Source organism: Garra rufa, chromosome 24, assembly GCF_049309525.1.
Source record: "Garra rufa chromosome 24, GarRuf1.0, whole genome shotgun sequence".
Classification (NCBI taxonomy): domain Eukaryota; kingdom Metazoa; phylum Chordata; class Actinopteri; order Cypriniformes; family Cyprinidae; genus Garra; species Garra rufa.
In genome coordinates, this window is record NC_133384.1 from 26519213 (window position 1) to 26538813 (window position 19601).

Sequence of the window (19601 nt, forward strand, 5' to 3'; positions counted from 1 at the left end):
CACTGTACAGCACTGTGGTCAACTTAGTTGTTTTATTAGGTGCTTTATAAATAAATTTGGATGTTTTTAGTGTCACATAAGCCTAAAAAAAAAAACATCTTAATATGCTGATTTAATGCACAAAAAACATTTCTTATTATCAATTATTAAATGAGTAAGTTCAAAATCTTCAAAAGAAAAGCATTTATTTGAAATAAAAATATTTGATAACATCATAACTGTCACTTTTGATCAATGTATGCATCCTTGTTGAATAAAAATATTAATTTCAATAAAAAAAAAATAAAAAAAATCAACCCTAAACTTTTTAATGTAAATTGATGCAATACAGCTACTTTTGTTTTTTTAAGTTTTCATGCCAATTTATTTCATGTTATCAAGTTAGATATTCAGAATTCCATCGACTGCCATCCATTTTCACGGTTTAACACGTTTACCTGCTCTGGCATGGAGCCCTGTTCGATCCCCATCTTCAACAATCGATAACAATTTTTGAAAAGGTCCCACTTTGTAAGGTCATGTGCACTGAAAAGCATACAAAACAAACCTGAATGCTCTGTAGACATACACTGCATTTCAAAGACAAAATCAGATGAAATCAGTTTCTTACTTATGAAAAGCTGTTAGCTTCTTTAGCGTTGAAAGAACATTATAAATGTCATCGTCATCTGCTTCATCACCCTGGCAAAAAAGTAAAGACACAATTAATTCAAATGCATAAAGGGCCAGTCTTTAATACTCATACATAAGATGAAACTGCTTTTTTACCTCCTGCAGCAGGTCTTCCACTGAGTGAGCGAATCTGTCTGTAAGCTCGTCGATGAGTTGGCTGCGAGCGATGTCTACGCGGTTCATGATGGTGTATTCTTCACTGCACAAGATGCTGTATGTCTTGCTACACGCCTCCAGAACCTCCATCTCAGTGTGCTTCTCCACCACCACCCGGATCTGCTTCAGCAGGGCGTCTAGATGCTAAACACAGCCAAAAAAAATGATATAGGAATAAATATTAGAAAACAACTAAACACTTGACCAAAACACAACGTGTCAGTCTAGATTTTTTATGTCACAATAAGAATTACAACAAACCTTTTCCATTCGTCCTGAACTGTAGACTTCAAGATCAAAATACTGAGGGATCTGAAGGAGGTTCGCCACCTTTTCAGCATCAGTCTGGTACTAAAGTCAAAATCAGAACAAATGTGAGCATATATTCTATAACCCTCAAAGTCAACACTCAGGTTAAATTCAGCATCTTTATGCAATTGCAAGCTAGATTGGATATATTGGTAAAAAGTATTTTTTTTTTTTTTTACATATATTTATTCATATACATTACCAATCAAAGTTTGAATTCATTAAGAATTTTTTAAAATGTTAAAATTGTTTCCTCATTTTTTATTTGTTTCAAATACACTACAAACAGCAGTTGTGAAATTTAATAACAATTTGGTGCTCAGGAAATACTAAAAAATGCAGCAAAACAGCATATTAGAATGATTTCTAAATGATCATGTGACACTAAAGACTAGAGTAATGACTACTGAAAATTCAGCTTTGCATCACAGAAACAAATTACATTTTTAAATGTATAAGAACAGAGAATTGTTTTAAATGGAAATAACATTACACAACATTAGTGTTTCTTTCTGTATTTTTGATCAAATAAATGCAGCCTTGGTTAGCATAAAATAATTATTTCAAATACATGAAAAAAAAAAAAAGATCTCATGATTTCAAACATTTGACAGTAGTGTGCGACAACAAAAATAGGAAGAACAAAAACCATCACAATGAAAAAATGTGACCCTGGACCACAAAACCAGTCATAAGGGTCAATTTTTTTTAAACTGAGATTTATACAATGCCTGAAAGGATATAAACAAGCTTTCCATTGATGTATGATTTGTTAGTATAGGACAACATTTGGCTGAGTTACAACTATTTGAAAATCTGGAATCTGAGGGTGCTAAAAAATCTAAACATTGAGAAAATCACCTTTAAAATTGTGCAAATTAAGTTCTTAGCAATGCATATCACTAATCAACAATTAAGTTTTGATATATTTACGGTAGTAAATTTACCAAATATCTTCATGAAACATGATCTTTACTAAAAATCACAAATGAGAGATTTTTTTAAATTATAATTTTAAAGTAATTTGGTTTTGTTTTTATTGTACAGTTGATGTTTTGAAAACCGAAAACCAAAAACCGTGAGAATATTCTCACGTCTTGTGAACTCTGATGTTATCAGAACTTTACCTTCGAAAGCAGCATAGGCAGAGCAACAATCAAGTGTTCAGTCAGTCGGTTCTTATCGTCAATCTGTGTCTTCTTCTCTTTGGCAGTGAGCACCTGAGTGAAGAACAGAACAACAACAGAAAGTCTTTCAACCTAGAGTCTACAATATGTCTACAGAAAAGACCAATTCCAAGACAGCTTACCCTTTTTCCTGTTCCTCTGCCCACAGGCGGATGAGCTTCGGCTCCCTGTCTGATGGTACAGACCATGAGCTCGATCAGTGCGCTCTCATGCCGGTCCCCCAACACTACAACAAAACCCACAATCAGACAAGACTGACAAGCAACACCGAGAAAAATGCTAGCTCCATCCAGAAAGATCTGAAATAAATGTGGATGTCTTTACCCTCTTCTCCCTGCACAGGGTCCTCCAGCAGGAGCTCGACCATGCAGTCCCAATCTTTCAGCAGATCCTGTGAGCTGTCCCACAGACTGTCCACCAAGTACGCTGCATGCTCGTGAAGCTACAATACAAGACAGGAGGATGGTTAGACAAACAGCAATAAATAGCTAAGAACTGGATATAAGAAAGCAGGAATCTTAATTAAATTGCTGTCCCTTCGGAAGATTGACACTGAAAAGAAGAAATAGTTGAATAAAGTCATTATTTTTGTTTTCATTGAGCACAAAAAGTACTCTCACAGCTTCATAAAATTACGGTTGAACCACTGATGACACATGGACTATTTTAACAATATCCTTACTACTTTTCTGGGCCTTGAACCTGTCAATGCAGGGTCAGAAAACTCTTTGATTTCATTAAAAATATTTTAATTTGTGTTCTGAAGATGAATGAAGGTCTAATGAGTTTGGAATGACATGAGGGTTAGCAATTAATGACAGAATTTAAATTATTGGGTGAACTTTCCTTTTAATTTCTGGGAAATACATGATGAAACCTGCTTATAAAACCACCAAAAATTCATTTTTCTCACCTCGCTCTCCAGGAAGAAAAGCACTAGCATTCTTATAAGGTTTCCGTTAGGGCTGTTTCGGCCTCGTCTTTTGGCCAAAGCCTCTTCAGCCTGAGGGTCATGCCTGCTGAACAACCTGCAGCCAGACACAACCAACTGATTAAAACATCTGAGGAGTTTGTTGTGCTGTCATCATTTTTAGGAGAGTAAAACATAGCTGTCAAAAAAAAAAATCATTCATCTCACTTTCTATGAAGGAACTCTCCAGCTGCCACAGCAACAGGACGATGAGCCGAATACACTAGATGGTAGACGTTCTCACAGTCTTCATTAGACAGAGCATCCTCACTACCACTACAGGAGGGAAGAAAAACGAATGAAAGAGAATTAAGGATGTAGAAAAACATGAGAGATGGAAGAACAAGTCACACAAGAGAAATCTTATAAGAAACACAGGAGACGCCATGTAAGGAACTCTTCTTACTAGTTATACAATATTTTTTTAATATTATTATTCTAAAATAAAACAACAATTCTATTACAATATTATTTTGCAATAAATACCTACTACATTTGCTGTACCCAACACTACAATGTAGCATACTGTATTTTGAAATAAACAATACTCTCTATAATAAATAAATACTGTATAAATTTTTTTGTGTATAAATATAATATAAATGTACACTGCTGTTTAAAAGTTTGGGATCAGTACATTTTTTAATGTTTTTAAAGAAGTCTTGTATGCTCAAAGTTCATTTTTTTTTATCATAAACACACAGGAAAAAACAGTAATATTATGAAATATTACTGGAATTTTAAATAACAGTTTACTATTTTCTTATATTTAAAACATATTTATTTCTGTGATGCAAATCTGAATTTTCAGCATCACTATTTCAGTCTTCAGTGTCACATGATCTTTCATAAATCATTCTAATATGCTGATTTATTATTAATGTTAGAAACAGCTGTGCTACCTAACATTTCATTGTATTGATCAATAAATCCTGAAAAAAAGTATCACAGATTCCAAAAAAATAAACTGTTTCCAAGATTGATAATAAATCAGCATATTAAAATGATTTCTGAAGGATCATGTGACACTGAAGACTGACCTGGCGTAGTGATGCTAAAAATTCAGCACTGTATCACAGGAAAAAATTACATTACATATTAAAATAGAAAACCACTACTTTAAATTGCTGTTTTTCTGTATTTTTAATCAAATAAACACAGACTTGATGAGCAGAAAAGTCATTTTTAAAAACATCAAAAGATCTTACTGATCCAGAATTTTGAATGGCAGTGTATGCTTCAAGAATCTCAAAAAATAAGGATTGTGCAAAAAAAATACTTACTGCAGAATCAAAGTGACAAGTCGTATGGCCTCTACTGCCACATCATACTCTTTATCCAGCGTCATGGACACAATACGGTCCTGAGAGACAGGAAGTGACATAACATTTCCAAACTGATGCCTACAGCACTTTGAACATTGTAATAAAGGTATGGAGAGATATAATAAAAGCTGTCATAGAATATTCAGAATTGGGCATTATATGTTACCTTAAATCGATTGGTGAAGAGCTCAAGTTTGGGGAAAAGCTCTCTGTTGGTGTAGAGCGTCTGAAGGGCCTTTAGACATTTCAGTCGAACTTCACCTTGCTGTAAAGTATTACATTTTACACAATCTTAAAAACCTACATTAACAACACAAAATTTAATCTAGTATATATAATTTAAAATGTATGTTATGTGTGATTAACACACAGATAAATAAATACATACTCTGTCATGTAGCGTCCAACCCACATACTTCAAATAACTGTCATTGAGAAAAGCATCACTGTACAACTTCATCCAAACGCCAATCTCTTCTATGCAAATAGCTCTGATTTCCGCTATGGCATCTCTGAAAGAAATCAAGAAAGCACAATATGAAATCCACAAGATTATAAAACATACAATACATGTCAAATGTTTTGAGATTATGTTTTTAGTCTGCTTTTATTTGATCCAAAGTACAGCAAAAACAGAAACATTTTGAAATATTTTTACTATTTAAAATAAAAATAAAATTTTTCAATTTGAATAATTTAATACGTAATTTATTCCTGTGATCAAACCTAAATTTTCAGCATCATTACTCCAGTCTTCACTGTTACATGATCCTTCAGAAATCATTCTAATATGCTGATTTGCTGTTCGAGAAACATTTTTTATTATTATTATCAATATTTAAAACAGTCAAGTAGATTTTGTCAGGATTCTTTGATGAAAAGCTTGGAATAAGTTTCATAATCATAGAAATTAATATTTTTTATTTAGCAAGGATGCTTTAAATTGATCAAAAGTGAAGATAAAGACATGCATAATGTTACGAAAGATTTCTATTTCAGATAAATGCCGAAATGCTGTTTTCAACATAACAATAATAAATCTTTTTTGAGCAGCAAATCAGAATATTAGAATGTAATGATGCTAAAAATTCAGCTTTAAAATCACAGGAACAAATTACATTTTAAAATGTATTCAAATAGAAAACAGTTATTTTAAATAGTAAAACATAAAAAAATTTAACTGTTTTTGTTGTACTTTGGATCAAATAAATACAGGTTTGGTGAGCAGAAGAGACTTCTTTAAAAAAAAAAAAAAAAAAAACATTAAAAACCTTACTGTTCAAAAACTTTTGACTGTTAGTGTAGGCTAACTCAGTTTCAGTCATTTGTGATTTCATGGAAAAGGATTTTTAAAAGTTAGATTCTGACTAATTCACTAATAAATCAATAAGAATGTGCTATTTGTATGCCACTTACCTGTAGCGGTGAACAAAAATACCCTTGAAAATTGAGTTCATCATGTTTTCAATCTCATCTTGGTTTTCTTGGAGCTAGAAGACGAAATAAACAACACATTGAAACTCTAATTCATGTGACAGTAGACCAAAACTTGGAAGAAAATAAAACCATCCCACCTCTTTCCTCTTCTCCAACAGCAGCTCAAGCTTCTCATTTGCTCTCTTCCCCGCAACCTTATTTCTTTCGGCCTCATACTGCCTCTGTGTGTTATCCTGATTGATGCTCAGGTTCAGAGCCACATTCACCAGTGCTGTCATCAGTTTCATTGCTGCAGCAGAAGCAAGACACATGACAAATGAATAACTCTGCTGCAGGTTCAGGTATAATCTGAAGGTCAATGTTGAAGGACTGACCTGCCAGCGTGCTGGTGTGTCTGAAGGCTCGGACCTGTGAGTCTGAGAGCCCAGTGAGCAGAGAAATGACTGTGTCCATCATGTATTCATCGTAGATGATGCTGTACTGGCACTGACGGATCAGAACCATGATGAACTCACAAAAGTTATATCGGAATTTCTTCCACTGCGGCCCTGCCATTGTGAGAGGGTAGTCGCCACTGTCCTAGATTGGATGAGCAGAGAAATTAATTAATTCATTAATATTTAAAAACTCAGCTGGAAGAAATATGATAAAAAATAATAACAAACCTCATCAAACTCCTCTGTCATCTTTCTGATAATTTCAGCATTCTGCATGTTCCTGAACATCTCGATCCTTACAGTACCTGGGATTCACAAAAAAACAACACTTCAGTACAGTTTGATGTTCGTGAAATATTAGACAAAAGATACACTCACCTACTCATATTTTTATTTTTATTAAATTGTACTTTTACTGAGTAAGAATGCATTAAAATTATCAAAAGTGAGAGTAAAGGCCTTTATAAGGTTACAAAAGATATCAAATAATTACTGTTTACTGTTTATTTTAAATTTCTATTTTATTAAAGACGCCTGAATAAAAAGTATCACAGATTTCACAAAAAAATTAATTAGCACAACTGTTTTCAATATTGATAACATTCATAATGTCTGACAATATTACTATTTTACTGTATTTCTGAGCCAATAAATGGTTCTTTAAAACCCATTAAAAATATATATTTTCTAATTATATTATGACCAGTCCCAAACTTTTAAATGGTAGAGTATCTGTGATTCCTATTCATATTTAAAATAATTTTAATTAATGATAATTCTCAAAGCATCTAATTTTTTTCATCAACAGCATATGAGCTTGACGATTTAAGAGGCTACTTGCCAAATCTTGTTTTCTTGTGGCTGTACATAGGTATTGGGGGATAAGTTTAGTCTCATGATTGTGATTCCTCTGTAATATATTACCTTATTATTATACCAGTCAAATGTTTTTGAACAGTAAGATTTTTTGTTTCTTTTAAAGAAGTCTCTTCTGCTCACCAAGCCTGGATTTATTTGCTCCAAAGTACAGCAAAAACAGCAAAATTGCAAAACTTTTTCTATTTTCTATTTTAAAATATTTTAAAATGCAATTTATTCCTGTGAGTTTACAGCTGAATTTCACAGCTGAACATCATTACTCCAGTCACATGATCCTTTAGAATTATTATTTGACGAACAGAAAGTTCAGAGGAACAATTTATCTGAAATTTTATTTTTATTTTTACATAATTTATGTCTTTATCATCACTTCTGATACATTTAAAGCATCCTTGCTAAATAAAATTATTCATTTATACAATTTCTTTCCCCAAAATAAAAATAATAATAATACAAATTCTGACTCCAAGTTTTTCAGTGGTATAGTGTATAATTTTTTTTTATAATATTAGTGTCTTTTTATTACATTAACTTTTTGTATGTCTGCACTATTTTTGTACTTTCTGTACTGGAAGCTCCTAACAACAAGACAAATTCTTTGTGTGTGTGACACCTGGCAATAAAGCTCTTTCTGATTCTGACAATGTTACAAAAGCTTTTTATTTCAGAATAGAATTTTGAAAAAAAATTACATCTTGAAAAAGCGTTTAAATATTGATAATAATATAAAAAATGTTTCTTGAACAGCAAATCAGCATTAGAATGATTTCTGAAGGATCATGGGACACCGAAGAAGTAATAATGCTGAATATTTAGCTATGATCACAGAAATAAATTACAGTTTTAAATATATTCAAATATAAAGCAGTAATTTTAAATAGTATACATATTTCAAAATGTTACTGTTTTGCTGTATTTTGAATCAATTTTTTTTCTTAAAAAAAAAAAACATTAAAAAACTTAGATGTACCTAAATATAAATGTTATTTAATTTAAAATTGTTTTGATACACCGCAATCATTTGAGAAAGAATTGCAATGCATTAACATCTTTCTCCCCAACCCTAATTCTTATGATGCCGACTGACCAGAATTCATACAACTTTGGAGCTGTATTGAGAAATAAATGATATAAATTACCTTTACAGCCAGAACACTGAATGAAAAAGTTGATTAGATCTAGGAGTGCAAGGTCTCTGTCTTGCTTGTAAGATTCAATCCAGTCATCAATGACGGACTGGAAACAAATGCAAGGAAAAACAACGCATGTTGTCACTTAGCATGGTTACACCTCAAATATACAAACAGAGTGACACTTGATGTGTTGTGTTTTACCTGCATGGCACTTTTGCCTTGTTTGACCACCTCAAACAGAGTGGTGGGGTCTGTGCCCTCTCCATTCTGATGGGCCACTCCATTCGGTCTTCTCCCGCCTTTATCAACCGGAGACCTTCTGGCTTTCTTACTGGCAGCCTGGCAAACAAAAAAAGAGGTGAGATTAGGACAAATGCTTGACAGCATGCAGTTAGAATTAAAATAAATGTAATGCAGTGGTGGTCTTACTCCTTGTTTTCCAGGCCTGCCTCTCTTTTTCTTGCCTTTTCCTTCTCCAGAGTCATCCAACTCACTGACGCTCATGCTCAGACTCACGGTGTCGCCTTGCCCATCATTTGACGAGTCCCTGCACAGAGTAACACAAATGTGTATTAACACTTGTAAGAACATTAATTAGTTCCTATCATTTTAAAGTGTTTACTTACTGCAACACAGGAAAGTCTGAGTTGATCATGTTGTGTCTTCCAACAAAACAAGCAGACTTCTAAAAATGAATCACCCAGTGAAGGCGTGAATGCGTTTGCGATTCTTCAGTTCAGGCCCAGAATGCTTCAGATCACATAACCTGGGAATTGAGAGAAAACACAAAGTCAGATCAGATTGATATGAAGAATAATTACATGCAGATAAATACAAAACAGTACAAAAAGCAGTGAAGTGTACAAAATATGACATAAGCAGCCTGGCAACTGCAATTTATTAGACATTTATTACATTTTAGATTATAATGTGTTTACTTAAATAATCATTTAAAAAAACTATACATAACACCAAAATTGCAATTTTAAAAGCATGAAAAAAAAAAAAAAAAAAAAAAAAAAATCACACAGTATAAATAAAATTTAAATACCAAAAAATATTTTAAATAAAAAGAAAATTAAAAAAGAAAACGTCACACACTTAAATATTTGTTCAAAATATTAAATAAGAAAAATGTATACATAATATAATTGCCATTTTACAGCATTAAAAATAGAAACATTACACACATATTTTTTAATATTTTTTTTTATTTAAATAAATATTTCAATATTTATTTAAAACATATCATTATATTATAAATAAAATACATAACACTAAAACTGTTTTTAAAAAATAAAAATTAAAACATCACATAGCCACTAGGGACAGCATGACCCATGATTTCCAATAAAACTATAATCCAGGATCAAAAGCACAAAAATATGCAACAACTCAAAATGCAATCATAATTATTATTTTTTTATTACAGCAAAATAAAATGTGTCATAATCACTTGTACTTTAAGGCAAAAAATTAAATTACATTTGACAAAAGAAACACTGCCATTAGGGGGCATCCCAAGCATGGCTTTTCCCTGTTGCTGTGGAAACAGCAGAAACAGTGGCAGATAGGACGGCTAAACACATTTATGTCAAGTGGAGATGGGATGTATACGGATCTAAATTAGATCAGACTATATCTGCACTATTAGATAATACGAAAATCACATATTTCCATCCCTGACTGATTTAGAAAATGCACTCGGATACATCTTCACACATGATTTGATCTTAACCAACACAAGATGGCTCCCCACCCCCAGAGGAGACTTTCCACACCGTAGTAATAGATGTTTCTGTGGATACTGAGGATTCAAAACCCTTGAATCACCACACGTAACCACGAAACAGACATATGGATGAAGTTCGAAAGGAATGCAAGCTAGAATTCCCTGCATACAGGGTTTCAGGGTTTTTAAGACCGATCTGCCGTCTAAGTGGACATAAGGAGAAAATAAAACCCCTTACTTTGCATCTGTAACACTCCCCTCCCCCATACACATTTGGATATCTCAGTAAATATGGCCCAGGCCGAAACTCTGGGCTTGTGCTCCGGAAAAAAACACTACACAGTTTTGTCAAACTCAACAGCTGATCGTTACATAATCACACCAGAGATGGACATACACAAACAAATACTGATTAAAATAACGCTATTCACACACAAATAGCTCTAGTTTATCAGACATGCTGTTTCTGAGTAAGTGTTAAGTACAGCATGTAGTACTGAGGGTACAGCGCAGGAAAGAAATGTAATTTACACCTCAGCGGTGAAGGCTGGTGACAGTGAAGAGAGCCGAATCCTTTGGGGAATAGTAGAATATGAATGTCAATGTCAGCAATATACAATGGAGGAACATTCACCAGTTCAATGGCTCATGGTAAAAGATCATTTAGTCGAAATGACTCTCGACTTTGACTGCGAGCAGCCAATCTGAAATCCTCTGGTATTTAAAGATGCAGTTACAAGAACCAAACCAAACAATTGTTTCCTCAAAGCGGCTATTATTATTACCAAACAGGTCGCCCCGCCCTAAACTCAGACAACCAAATGTCCTTTTAAGGTAAAAACAGTCGCTCACACGTCATCCTGGTAACTCCAAGTTTCCAGTCATACAAGTACATTTATCGGATAAAAATAGATGAAAACATTCCAAGCCTATGTGAAAAAGGCAATTGGTTCTTTTAACATGCATATTGTGTGTTAACATCTACCATTTCTTAAATATATATGCGACCCTGGGCCACAAAACCAGTCTTGAGTCGCACAGGTTTATTTGTAGCAATAGCCAACAATACATTGTATGGGTCAAAATTATCGTTTGTCTTTTATGCCAAAAATTATTAGAATATTAAGTAAAGATCATGTTCCTTGAAGATATTTTGAAAATTTCCGTCCATAAATTTATAAAAAAAATTACCTTTTTAATTAGTAAAATGCATTGCTAAGAACATTTGGACAACTTTAACGGCAATTTTCTCAATATTTAGATTTTTTTTTTTTTTGCATCCTCAGATTCCAGATTTTTTCATAGTTGTATGTCAACCAAATATTTTCCTATCCTAACAAACCAAAATCATATACCAATGGAAAGCTTATTTATTTTCAGCTTTCAGATTATACATCAGCTTTCAGATGTTCAAAAAATTGACCCTTATGACTGGTTTTGTGGTCCAGGGTCACATAAATATTAAAACAAATTGTAGATATTAGCACTCAATATGGATGTTAAAAGAACCAATTGCCTTTTTTCACACAGGCTTTGAATGTTTTCATCTATTTTTATCTGATAAATGTACCTGTATGACTGAAAATAGTTACTTGGAGTTGGCGTCTGAGTGACTGTTTTTACCTTAAAAGGAACCTTCTCCTCTCTAAATCTCTCTGAATTCAGTTAGATAATATCAAGAGTATTATCCACCGTTTTCCTCAATGTGGAAATAAGCCTATGGGCGAGACCTTCGGTTTATTATCAGCTATAGGGAAATAGCGAAAACAGGAAATGGTAAAACTGTTTGCACTACGAACCAGTGCGCTAATAATTAAAATACATTAAAATAACATAGTAAGACCCACCAATTTGCAATATCAAGCAGTGAAATGAGCCGTTTTGTACAGTTAAAAATAACTAGATGTGGATGAGACCAGAAGCCACACCCATAAAATTTACAAAAGGCCACACACACTTTTACAGGAAGAAATAGATGGATAGAATGCCGAGAAATGATTCATTAATTCTTCAATGATTATTCAGCAAAAGTCTCCAGTAACAGTGGGGTTATAAATAGGTGTTTGGCTAGTCATGTGATCTTCAATTGACCTGCTGCATGATAAATAAAACAGTATGTATTAGGCTACTTCATCTCATGTGAAGGTGTTTGTCAAAAGCACTTTCCTTTCTTGTGTACAACTTATTTACTAATGGAAAAACCATTCACCTAAAAGGAAACATGCATTGCATTTCTATTCAAACCAAAACGAAGTACAAGAGATCACATAGGGGGTCAAGATTAAATACAAGTGTAGATGTGGCTAGTAACACCATTGCGCAGAAAGCAATGGATCAGTGAATGTGCTAATGGGCCTGCAGCTTCTCATCGAGCTGGTAGAGCAAGCAGCAAAGATTCATTAGAGTCTAGGGACACACTATTAAATGCTTTACACTGTATGATGACAGTCAAATGAGGCTATTCTTGGCACCGGCTGGGTGAGATGCTTTTAAATCAGACCAATTATGTCCCTTTCCTTGCATCCGACAACTGGCTATTTTCAAGCTCGTGCACAACAAATTTCTTTCAAAACACTCTAGGCACTTAGTAATGGAACTGAATGTGAAAAAGACACTCTCAGTATGCTTCAGTTTGGCTTACATCAGAGCAAACTGCCCATTCTGAGTCTGTGCATCATGAACAAACCTCTGATAGCTGCGTCTGATGTTTAGCTTTGATGGTTTGGTTACCTCTTCATGCTTATGTTACATAACCACTTACTACTAAACATATTTACCACTTTAAGCACACAAACATCACCAGAATAGAATCAATTAAAGTTGTTCCACAGAAAACAATGCTTTCAGAAGTGCAACAAGCTCACGGTGACGGCACACAACTAACAATGACAAGGAGCAAAAATAGATTTTAACTACCCTTGCTGACTCGTAATTAAAATGACTGAGAAAATGTGAAAATGAAAGACCTTTTTGTTTAAATGCAAGTTCTACTCCGAACAGGGTAAGATCCAAAGATACATAATTTATAATTATTTAATTATTAGTTAAATAACATTTCTTTCTGTAGCTTATTACTACTATTACATCATACCACAAATGCAAATCAATCCCCACTGCTAAAATTTGCATTACGGTGTCTGCCAAATTCACAAATGTAAACATTCCTAATCATAACCACACAAACCCTTTTGTGAGCCATTCCCTTTTTCTTAGCAATTCTTCATACTGGTGTCAGAACACAGTCTTTTTAAACACTGTACATGAGTATACTGTGAGCTATACATCTATCGTAGTCTATATGTGGGCTGGTATAAAAGTGAAGACTGTTTATCCACATTAAACGAGAGTGGATATCTCCCTTCATCTGTTCATCTCATAAACACTTGCGCTAAGGACAGACAGCAGTCTCTAATGATCTGTGAAACACTCGAAATAGCTTGACAATTGCCCTGAGAGACTGTGAGAAAAAGCAGCGTTCGCTCTCGCTTTGTCTCGCCGACAGTCATTCCCACCTTAAGGTTTAAAAGAAAACTCAATGTTTTATAGATCAAAATCTGTCTTAAGACATCAGCGTAATCAAGGTCTTTTCAGGCGAGTGGGCTGCGGCGAGAAGCGCTACCAACATTGACTTTCTAAATAATGTAATTTCATGTGGTTTGTCAATGTGGAACTGAGCTGTTAGCTAGATGACAAAGATCTTGTAGATAAATTTAACATTGTTTGTTTAAGCGCTAACAATCTTCACAAAATGACTCACTTTTACTCATTTTTAACACTGAAATAGGTTGAATTACCAGCCCTACTTAGAATTAGTAGCCATACAATTTTTAGCTAATATTTAAATCTCTTTCACAGACTTTACCTCAAAATATACTTTAAAAAATTAAAAAAAGTAATGAACTAATTGGAATATATTGGAAAATTATTGAATTATTCAATTTTGGATACCAATATGAACACATTTTTAGTTCTTCTAGTTTAGTTCATTATTTAACCAATTTGACTATATTTGAATCCTTTTTACAGATTTGACCCCAAAACCTGCTTTAAAAAAGTAGATAAAGTAATGAACTAATTGGAATATATTGGAAAAATATTCAAAAATTAGTGGAAAGTTATTGAATTTTGGATACCAATATGAGCACATTTTTTGTTTTGTTTAACCATTTTTACTATATTTAAATCCTTTTCACAGGTTTTACCCCAGAATCTGCTTTACAACAGTAACAAATTAATTAGAATATATTGGACAATTATTATAAATGAGTTATAAATTATTCCAAAATTATTGAATATTGGATACCAATATGAGCACATTTCTTGTTTTGTTTAACCATTTTTATATATTTAAACCCTTTTCACAGGTTTTACCCCAAAATCTGCTTTAAAAAAAGTAACAAAGAACATAAGAATATATTGGACAATTATTATAAATGGTTCCAAAATTATTAAATATTGGATACCAATATGAGCACATTTTTAGTTCTGTTTAACCTTTTGTACTATATTTAAATCCTCTTCACAGTTTTTACCCCAACATCTGCTTCGAAAAAGTAGAAAAGGTAATGAACTATTTGGAATATATTGGAAAATGATTCTAAATGATTGGAAAAGTATTGAATTATTGAATTTTGGAAACCAATGAGCACATTTTTAGTTTTGTTTAAGTATTATTACTATATTTAAATCCTTTTCACAGATTTTACCTCAAAATCTGCTTTAAAAAAAAGTAGAAAAAGTAATGAACTAATTGAAATATATTAGAAAAATAATCCAAATGATTCAAAAATCACTGAATTTTAGAAACCAATATGAGCACATTTTTAGTTCAGTTTAACCATTTGTACTATATTTAAATCTTCTTCACAGATTTTACCCCAACATCCCCTTAAAAAAGTATAAAAGTTAATGAACTATTTGGAATATATTGGAAAATGATTCTAAATGATTCCAAAATTATTGGAAAAGTATTGAATGTTGGATACCAATGAGCACATTTTAGTTCCGTTTAACCATTTTTACTATATTTAAATCCTTTTCACACATTTTACCTCAAAATCTACGTAAAGTAATAAACTAATTGGAATATATTGGAAAATTATTACATTTTTAATAAATAATGCAGGCTACACTGTTACAAATAACAAGTAAATGTGGAAAAAAAAAATATATATATATATGCAATAGAACCATAATTAACTACATTTGTCAAAATACTTTATTATTTTACAATTATTCATATTATAATAATAAATAAGCTTTCCATTGATGTATGGTTTGTTGGGATAGGGCAATATTTGGCTGAGATACAACTACTTACAAATCTGGAATCTGAGGGTGCAAAAAAATCTAAATATTGAGTAATATTGGCTAATCAAAAATTAAGTTTTGATATATTTACAAAATATCTTCATGGAACATGATCTTTACTTCCTAATGATTTTTGCCATAAAAGAAAAATCAATCATTTTGACCCATACAATGTATTTTTGGCTATTGCTACAAATATATCCTGCTACTTACACAGACACAGACACAGACACACACACACACACACACACACACACACACACAAAATCAAAAATGTACAATGGGTGTTGAAACTATGATCTTTCTGATATTACCAGCTTTAGAGAAGAGAAAACAGAATATGACATCCATCCAACCATTGATACAACTTCAAAGCAATCTCTCTCATTTTCAGGGTTAAAGAGACAGTTCACCCACAAATGAAAAATGTGTCATCTTTTACTCACCATCATGTCATTCCAAACCCCCAAGACTCTAAAAAATTTTTTTTGTGTCCCACGTAAGACAGATAGGTTTTGGAACAATCTGAGAGTGAGTAATTTTTTCAGAAATGTTCTGGTGAACTATCCCTTTAATGTGTTTTGGCTTTTCATGGTACACAGTCGATTCTAAAGTGAAAGTAAATTCCTTATTATGCTAAAATACAAAAAAAAAAAGATAGTCAACAATGTTTGTTTTATGCAAAACTGCACATCAGAACTAAACTACTCCAAACAGGTTTATACTGTAAGCAAGTCTACTATTTAAATGGTAAAACATTTAATAAGCATATAAACTTATCATGAACATACATGTACCTTCAGCCTTGTCTGAAGGATTTCACAAGCATTAAAACCCCAGTCACATCACTATTCATAAAACTGCTTTGAAACAAATCTACATCCGCTTCTGTAATTAGCACTATTCATTCATCCCACAGGTGATGTGATTTTCTTATCTCTTAAAGCAACATTCATTGATCTTCGTATCACAGCCAATAAAATTCCAGGATAAGAGCATATGACCGACAGTGAGGGTGTTTCCATGGCAACAACGGCCTCCTGGAATACATGTCACGCATCTAAATTGCTTGCCAAAAACACCCGTACTCAGGAGAGGGCATAATACTACAACAGAAAGGTGAAGTCACGCTAGTTTAATATTAATACGACTATCTGGCCGTCACTTATTCCAATAAACACTTCTGAAAAGCACTCTATTCTTCATACAAAAACAACAAAGGCATATTTTTATCTTTGCATAAATACAGACACGCAGATATGCAAACGCTAAATAATGCAAAAAAGATGAATGACTGAAGTAACGAATATTTTTGCTTGTAATACACTAAGGAGAGCTTTTGACTTTCTCCAGAGGGACAAAGCCAAGGACACCAACTGCCATGGTCTTTAATAATATTTCTGCTTTACAGTTCACTCTATAAAAGTGAGAGATAATCAGCACATTTGAGCTGAGGCCTGCCATCACAGAAATAGACTTTCTAGTTGTTGTTTTTTTAAGTTAGCCATGATGCACATGAAGATGAGCTTTAGGTTGTTTTCAAGCCTATAATAAGTTCTCCAGGGATGGTCTACCCCTGGTCTATTGTGAATAGACCATTTTACACTATACACAATGCATCCCTTGCCTATGCCAAGATGTATAGATAGAATTACACAACACTGCCTTCAATTGATGCATTTAAAACGCCATCAGATTCCTGGCAACAGTACAAACAGAAACACTCACACGCAATAAGACTAATGTACTTCAAGAGTAAATCCAGTAATGTTTTTATAAATATGACTCTAACCCTCTAAGACTGATTACGCTTTTAGATACAAAAACATTCAGCATTTTGCGCAACAATTTTACGTTTCAAACAAGTAATGGCTTTACTGTTTTAGCAAGACAGTGTATCGAACACTAAGTGTCCAAAGCTGTTGGACAGCTAATGTGGGTTTCTACAACCAGCACAAATTCCATCTAAAATCCTCATCAAAACAGTCTCAGATCAAAGCCTGGTACTAGAAATTGTGAAACTTGAGCAATTCTGATGTCTGACATAATTTAATAAGAGGAAATAGAAAGTATTTACAAAGCAAATACAGATTTCTTTTACTTTGTACAATACATTTCCAATACATTTTCAGTCGATTACTGCACGAGCTTTCAAAAACAGATTGCTTTGCAATTGGATTATTCAGACCAAATGTGAACCAGAAATAAAATTAATTAAAAGAAGAAATATGACCCTGTACATCTGAAAGCTGACTAAATAAGCTTTCCATTGATGTATGTTTTTTTTTTTTGTTAGGATAGGACAATGTTTGGCTGAGATACAACTATTTGAAAATCTAGAATCTGAGGGTGCAAAAAAAAAAAAAAAAAAAAACTAAATATTGAGAAATTCACCTTTAAAACTGTCCAAATGAAGTTCTTAGCAATGCATATTACCAATCAAAAATTAAGTTTGTGGAAGAAAATGTACTAAATACCTTTGTGGAACATGATCTTTACTTAATATCCTAATGATTTTTGCCATAAAAGAAAAATTGATAATCTTGACCCATACAATGTAGTTTTGGCTATTGCTACAGATATACCCAAGCTACTTAAGACTGGTTTTGTGGTCCAGGGTCACAAATTTGCTGGCAAATGTGGGAATCTGCTGTTTTACTCTATCTGCGAGCAATTTCTAGCATATTAAACCTATAAGATTTCATTAATTCCTGAGATTTCGAAGACTTTCTATAAAATTCCTCAACCTTTTCAGGTTTTCATTTTAATATTTCCTTGCTATTTTAGATTTTGTATGGAATACTGCATGTTAACCACTGCAAGCTATACAATCTGTACAACCAAACAATATATATTCAAGTAATACAGCATTCAACTGAGGCAAACAATTTCCTCTCTCTTAACTTAAGAATATTTGATGCACTGACAAAATACTCTCTCATTTTATAAATAAATAAACCACATTTCCCTCAAAAAGCAACAGTGTTGTACTACTATGGCTCGGTGCTGAATCAACACTCAGAAAGTGCACAAACAACATTTGGATATCGCTTGTTCAGTGCTTACTCAGCTTCAGGATGAGAATTTACAGACACCTGCCAACATCTCACCTTAAAAAGCAGTATAATCTAAAACAAATGAAGTGTGTAGTGTACATTACAGCACTGGAATATAAACAGAAAACTAATTGATGGGTAAACAGCTCTCAAAGGATCATACAGCATTTATTCAGTCAGTCTGGATAGAGGAACTGAGCATCTTGGTTAGCAAACAGATTATTAGTTAGATTATATATTACAAACACAAAATGATGCTCCAGTGAGCATGTTATGCTAGTCAAGAAGTTATACACAACATAACTTCTTTTAGTCAGAATTAATATAAAAACATATTGAGCCTGGAAGTGTTTTATTGCTCAGTTTAGTGATCAAAAAACAGATAGTCCTTGAACTAGCCTCTGAACTAGTCTAAACTCCTCCTCTCCTCATAAAAACAAAACCTTCATGAGGTAACTAACGTTACCGGCTAACTTTGGACATCAGTGTTTTTTAACCGAGTACGAAGAACAACAATTGAATTCTGAATGATTGAAAATACGTAAGTTGTACACATCTTCCCCCTCAGATGCTTTACGTTAGTTAACCAAGCACGTTTCGGACCAAAAAGTTGAGGTGTTTATGTTTTACTGACTCACATTACTTAACCAACACCAACCTCCGTCTCTTAGGTCTGTAGATACAGCATATTATTCGTGACAACTCGTGGAAGTGTTGGAAACTAGCTGTAAGTACACAAACCAGACATTACATTTGAAACGAGCAGCGACCCGCACGAGTGTATCAGAGAACAACAGCAGTTGAGAATCTCGCGCGCCTGTCTGTGCGCGTGCATGGCGGCAGGAAGACATAATGTCACAGTCGTCCCTGCAATAACAGACCAAAACACATGCACCTCAGCTTAGTAAGATAATATAGCTATGAGCGAAAGGGAAGACGGTGCCACTAAGGACAGGGGGCATGCACACGCACACACTGTCCTAAGAGAATTGATCCCA

At 33.3% G+C, this 19601-nt stretch overlaps 1 protein-coding gene across 2 annotated transcripts in view; it reads right to left on the minus strand.

The window, feature by feature from the left end:
* stag1b (STAG1 cohesin complex component b) overlaps nucleotides 1–19601 on the minus strand; it is a 31070-nt gene that overhangs the window by 11180 nt on the left and 289 nt on the right. For both annotated transcript variants that reach the window (XM_073830383.1, XM_073830382.1), the window contains exons 2-21: nucleotides 9132–9271; nucleotides 8935–9052; nucleotides 8707–8844; nucleotides 8512–8608; nucleotides 6722–6798; nucleotides 6431–6635; nucleotides 6194–6345; nucleotides 6036–6109; nucleotides 5008–5131; nucleotides 4786–4884; nucleotides 4578–4657; nucleotides 3463–3570; nucleotides 3238–3352; nucleotides 2649–2766; nucleotides 2447–2550; nucleotides 2265–2357; nucleotides 1090–1179; nucleotides 769–972; nucleotides 611–681; nucleotides 438–525 (exon numbers count right to left, since the gene is read on the minus strand). In XM_073830383.1, the coding sequence (XP_073686484.1) occupies nucleotides 438–525; nucleotides 611–681; nucleotides 769–972; nucleotides 1090–1179; nucleotides 2265–2357; nucleotides 2447–2550; nucleotides 2649–2766; nucleotides 3238–3352; nucleotides 3463–3570; nucleotides 4578–4657; nucleotides 4786–4884; nucleotides 5008–5131; nucleotides 6036–6109; nucleotides 6194–6345; nucleotides 6431–6635; nucleotides 6722–6798; nucleotides 8512–8608; nucleotides 8707–8844; nucleotides 8935–9052; nucleotides 9132–9160 (2184 nt within the window). In that variant the 5' untranslated portion in view covers nucleotides 9161–9271. The remainder of the gene's footprint in view (nucleotides 1–437; nucleotides 526–610; nucleotides 682–768; nucleotides 973–1089; nucleotides 1180–2264; nucleotides 2358–2446; nucleotides 2551–2648; nucleotides 2767–3237; nucleotides 3353–3462; nucleotides 3571–4577; nucleotides 4658–4785; nucleotides 4885–5007; nucleotides 5132–6035; nucleotides 6110–6193; nucleotides 6346–6430; nucleotides 6636–6721; nucleotides 6799–8511; nucleotides 8609–8706; nucleotides 8845–8934; nucleotides 9053–9131; nucleotides 9272–19601) is intronic.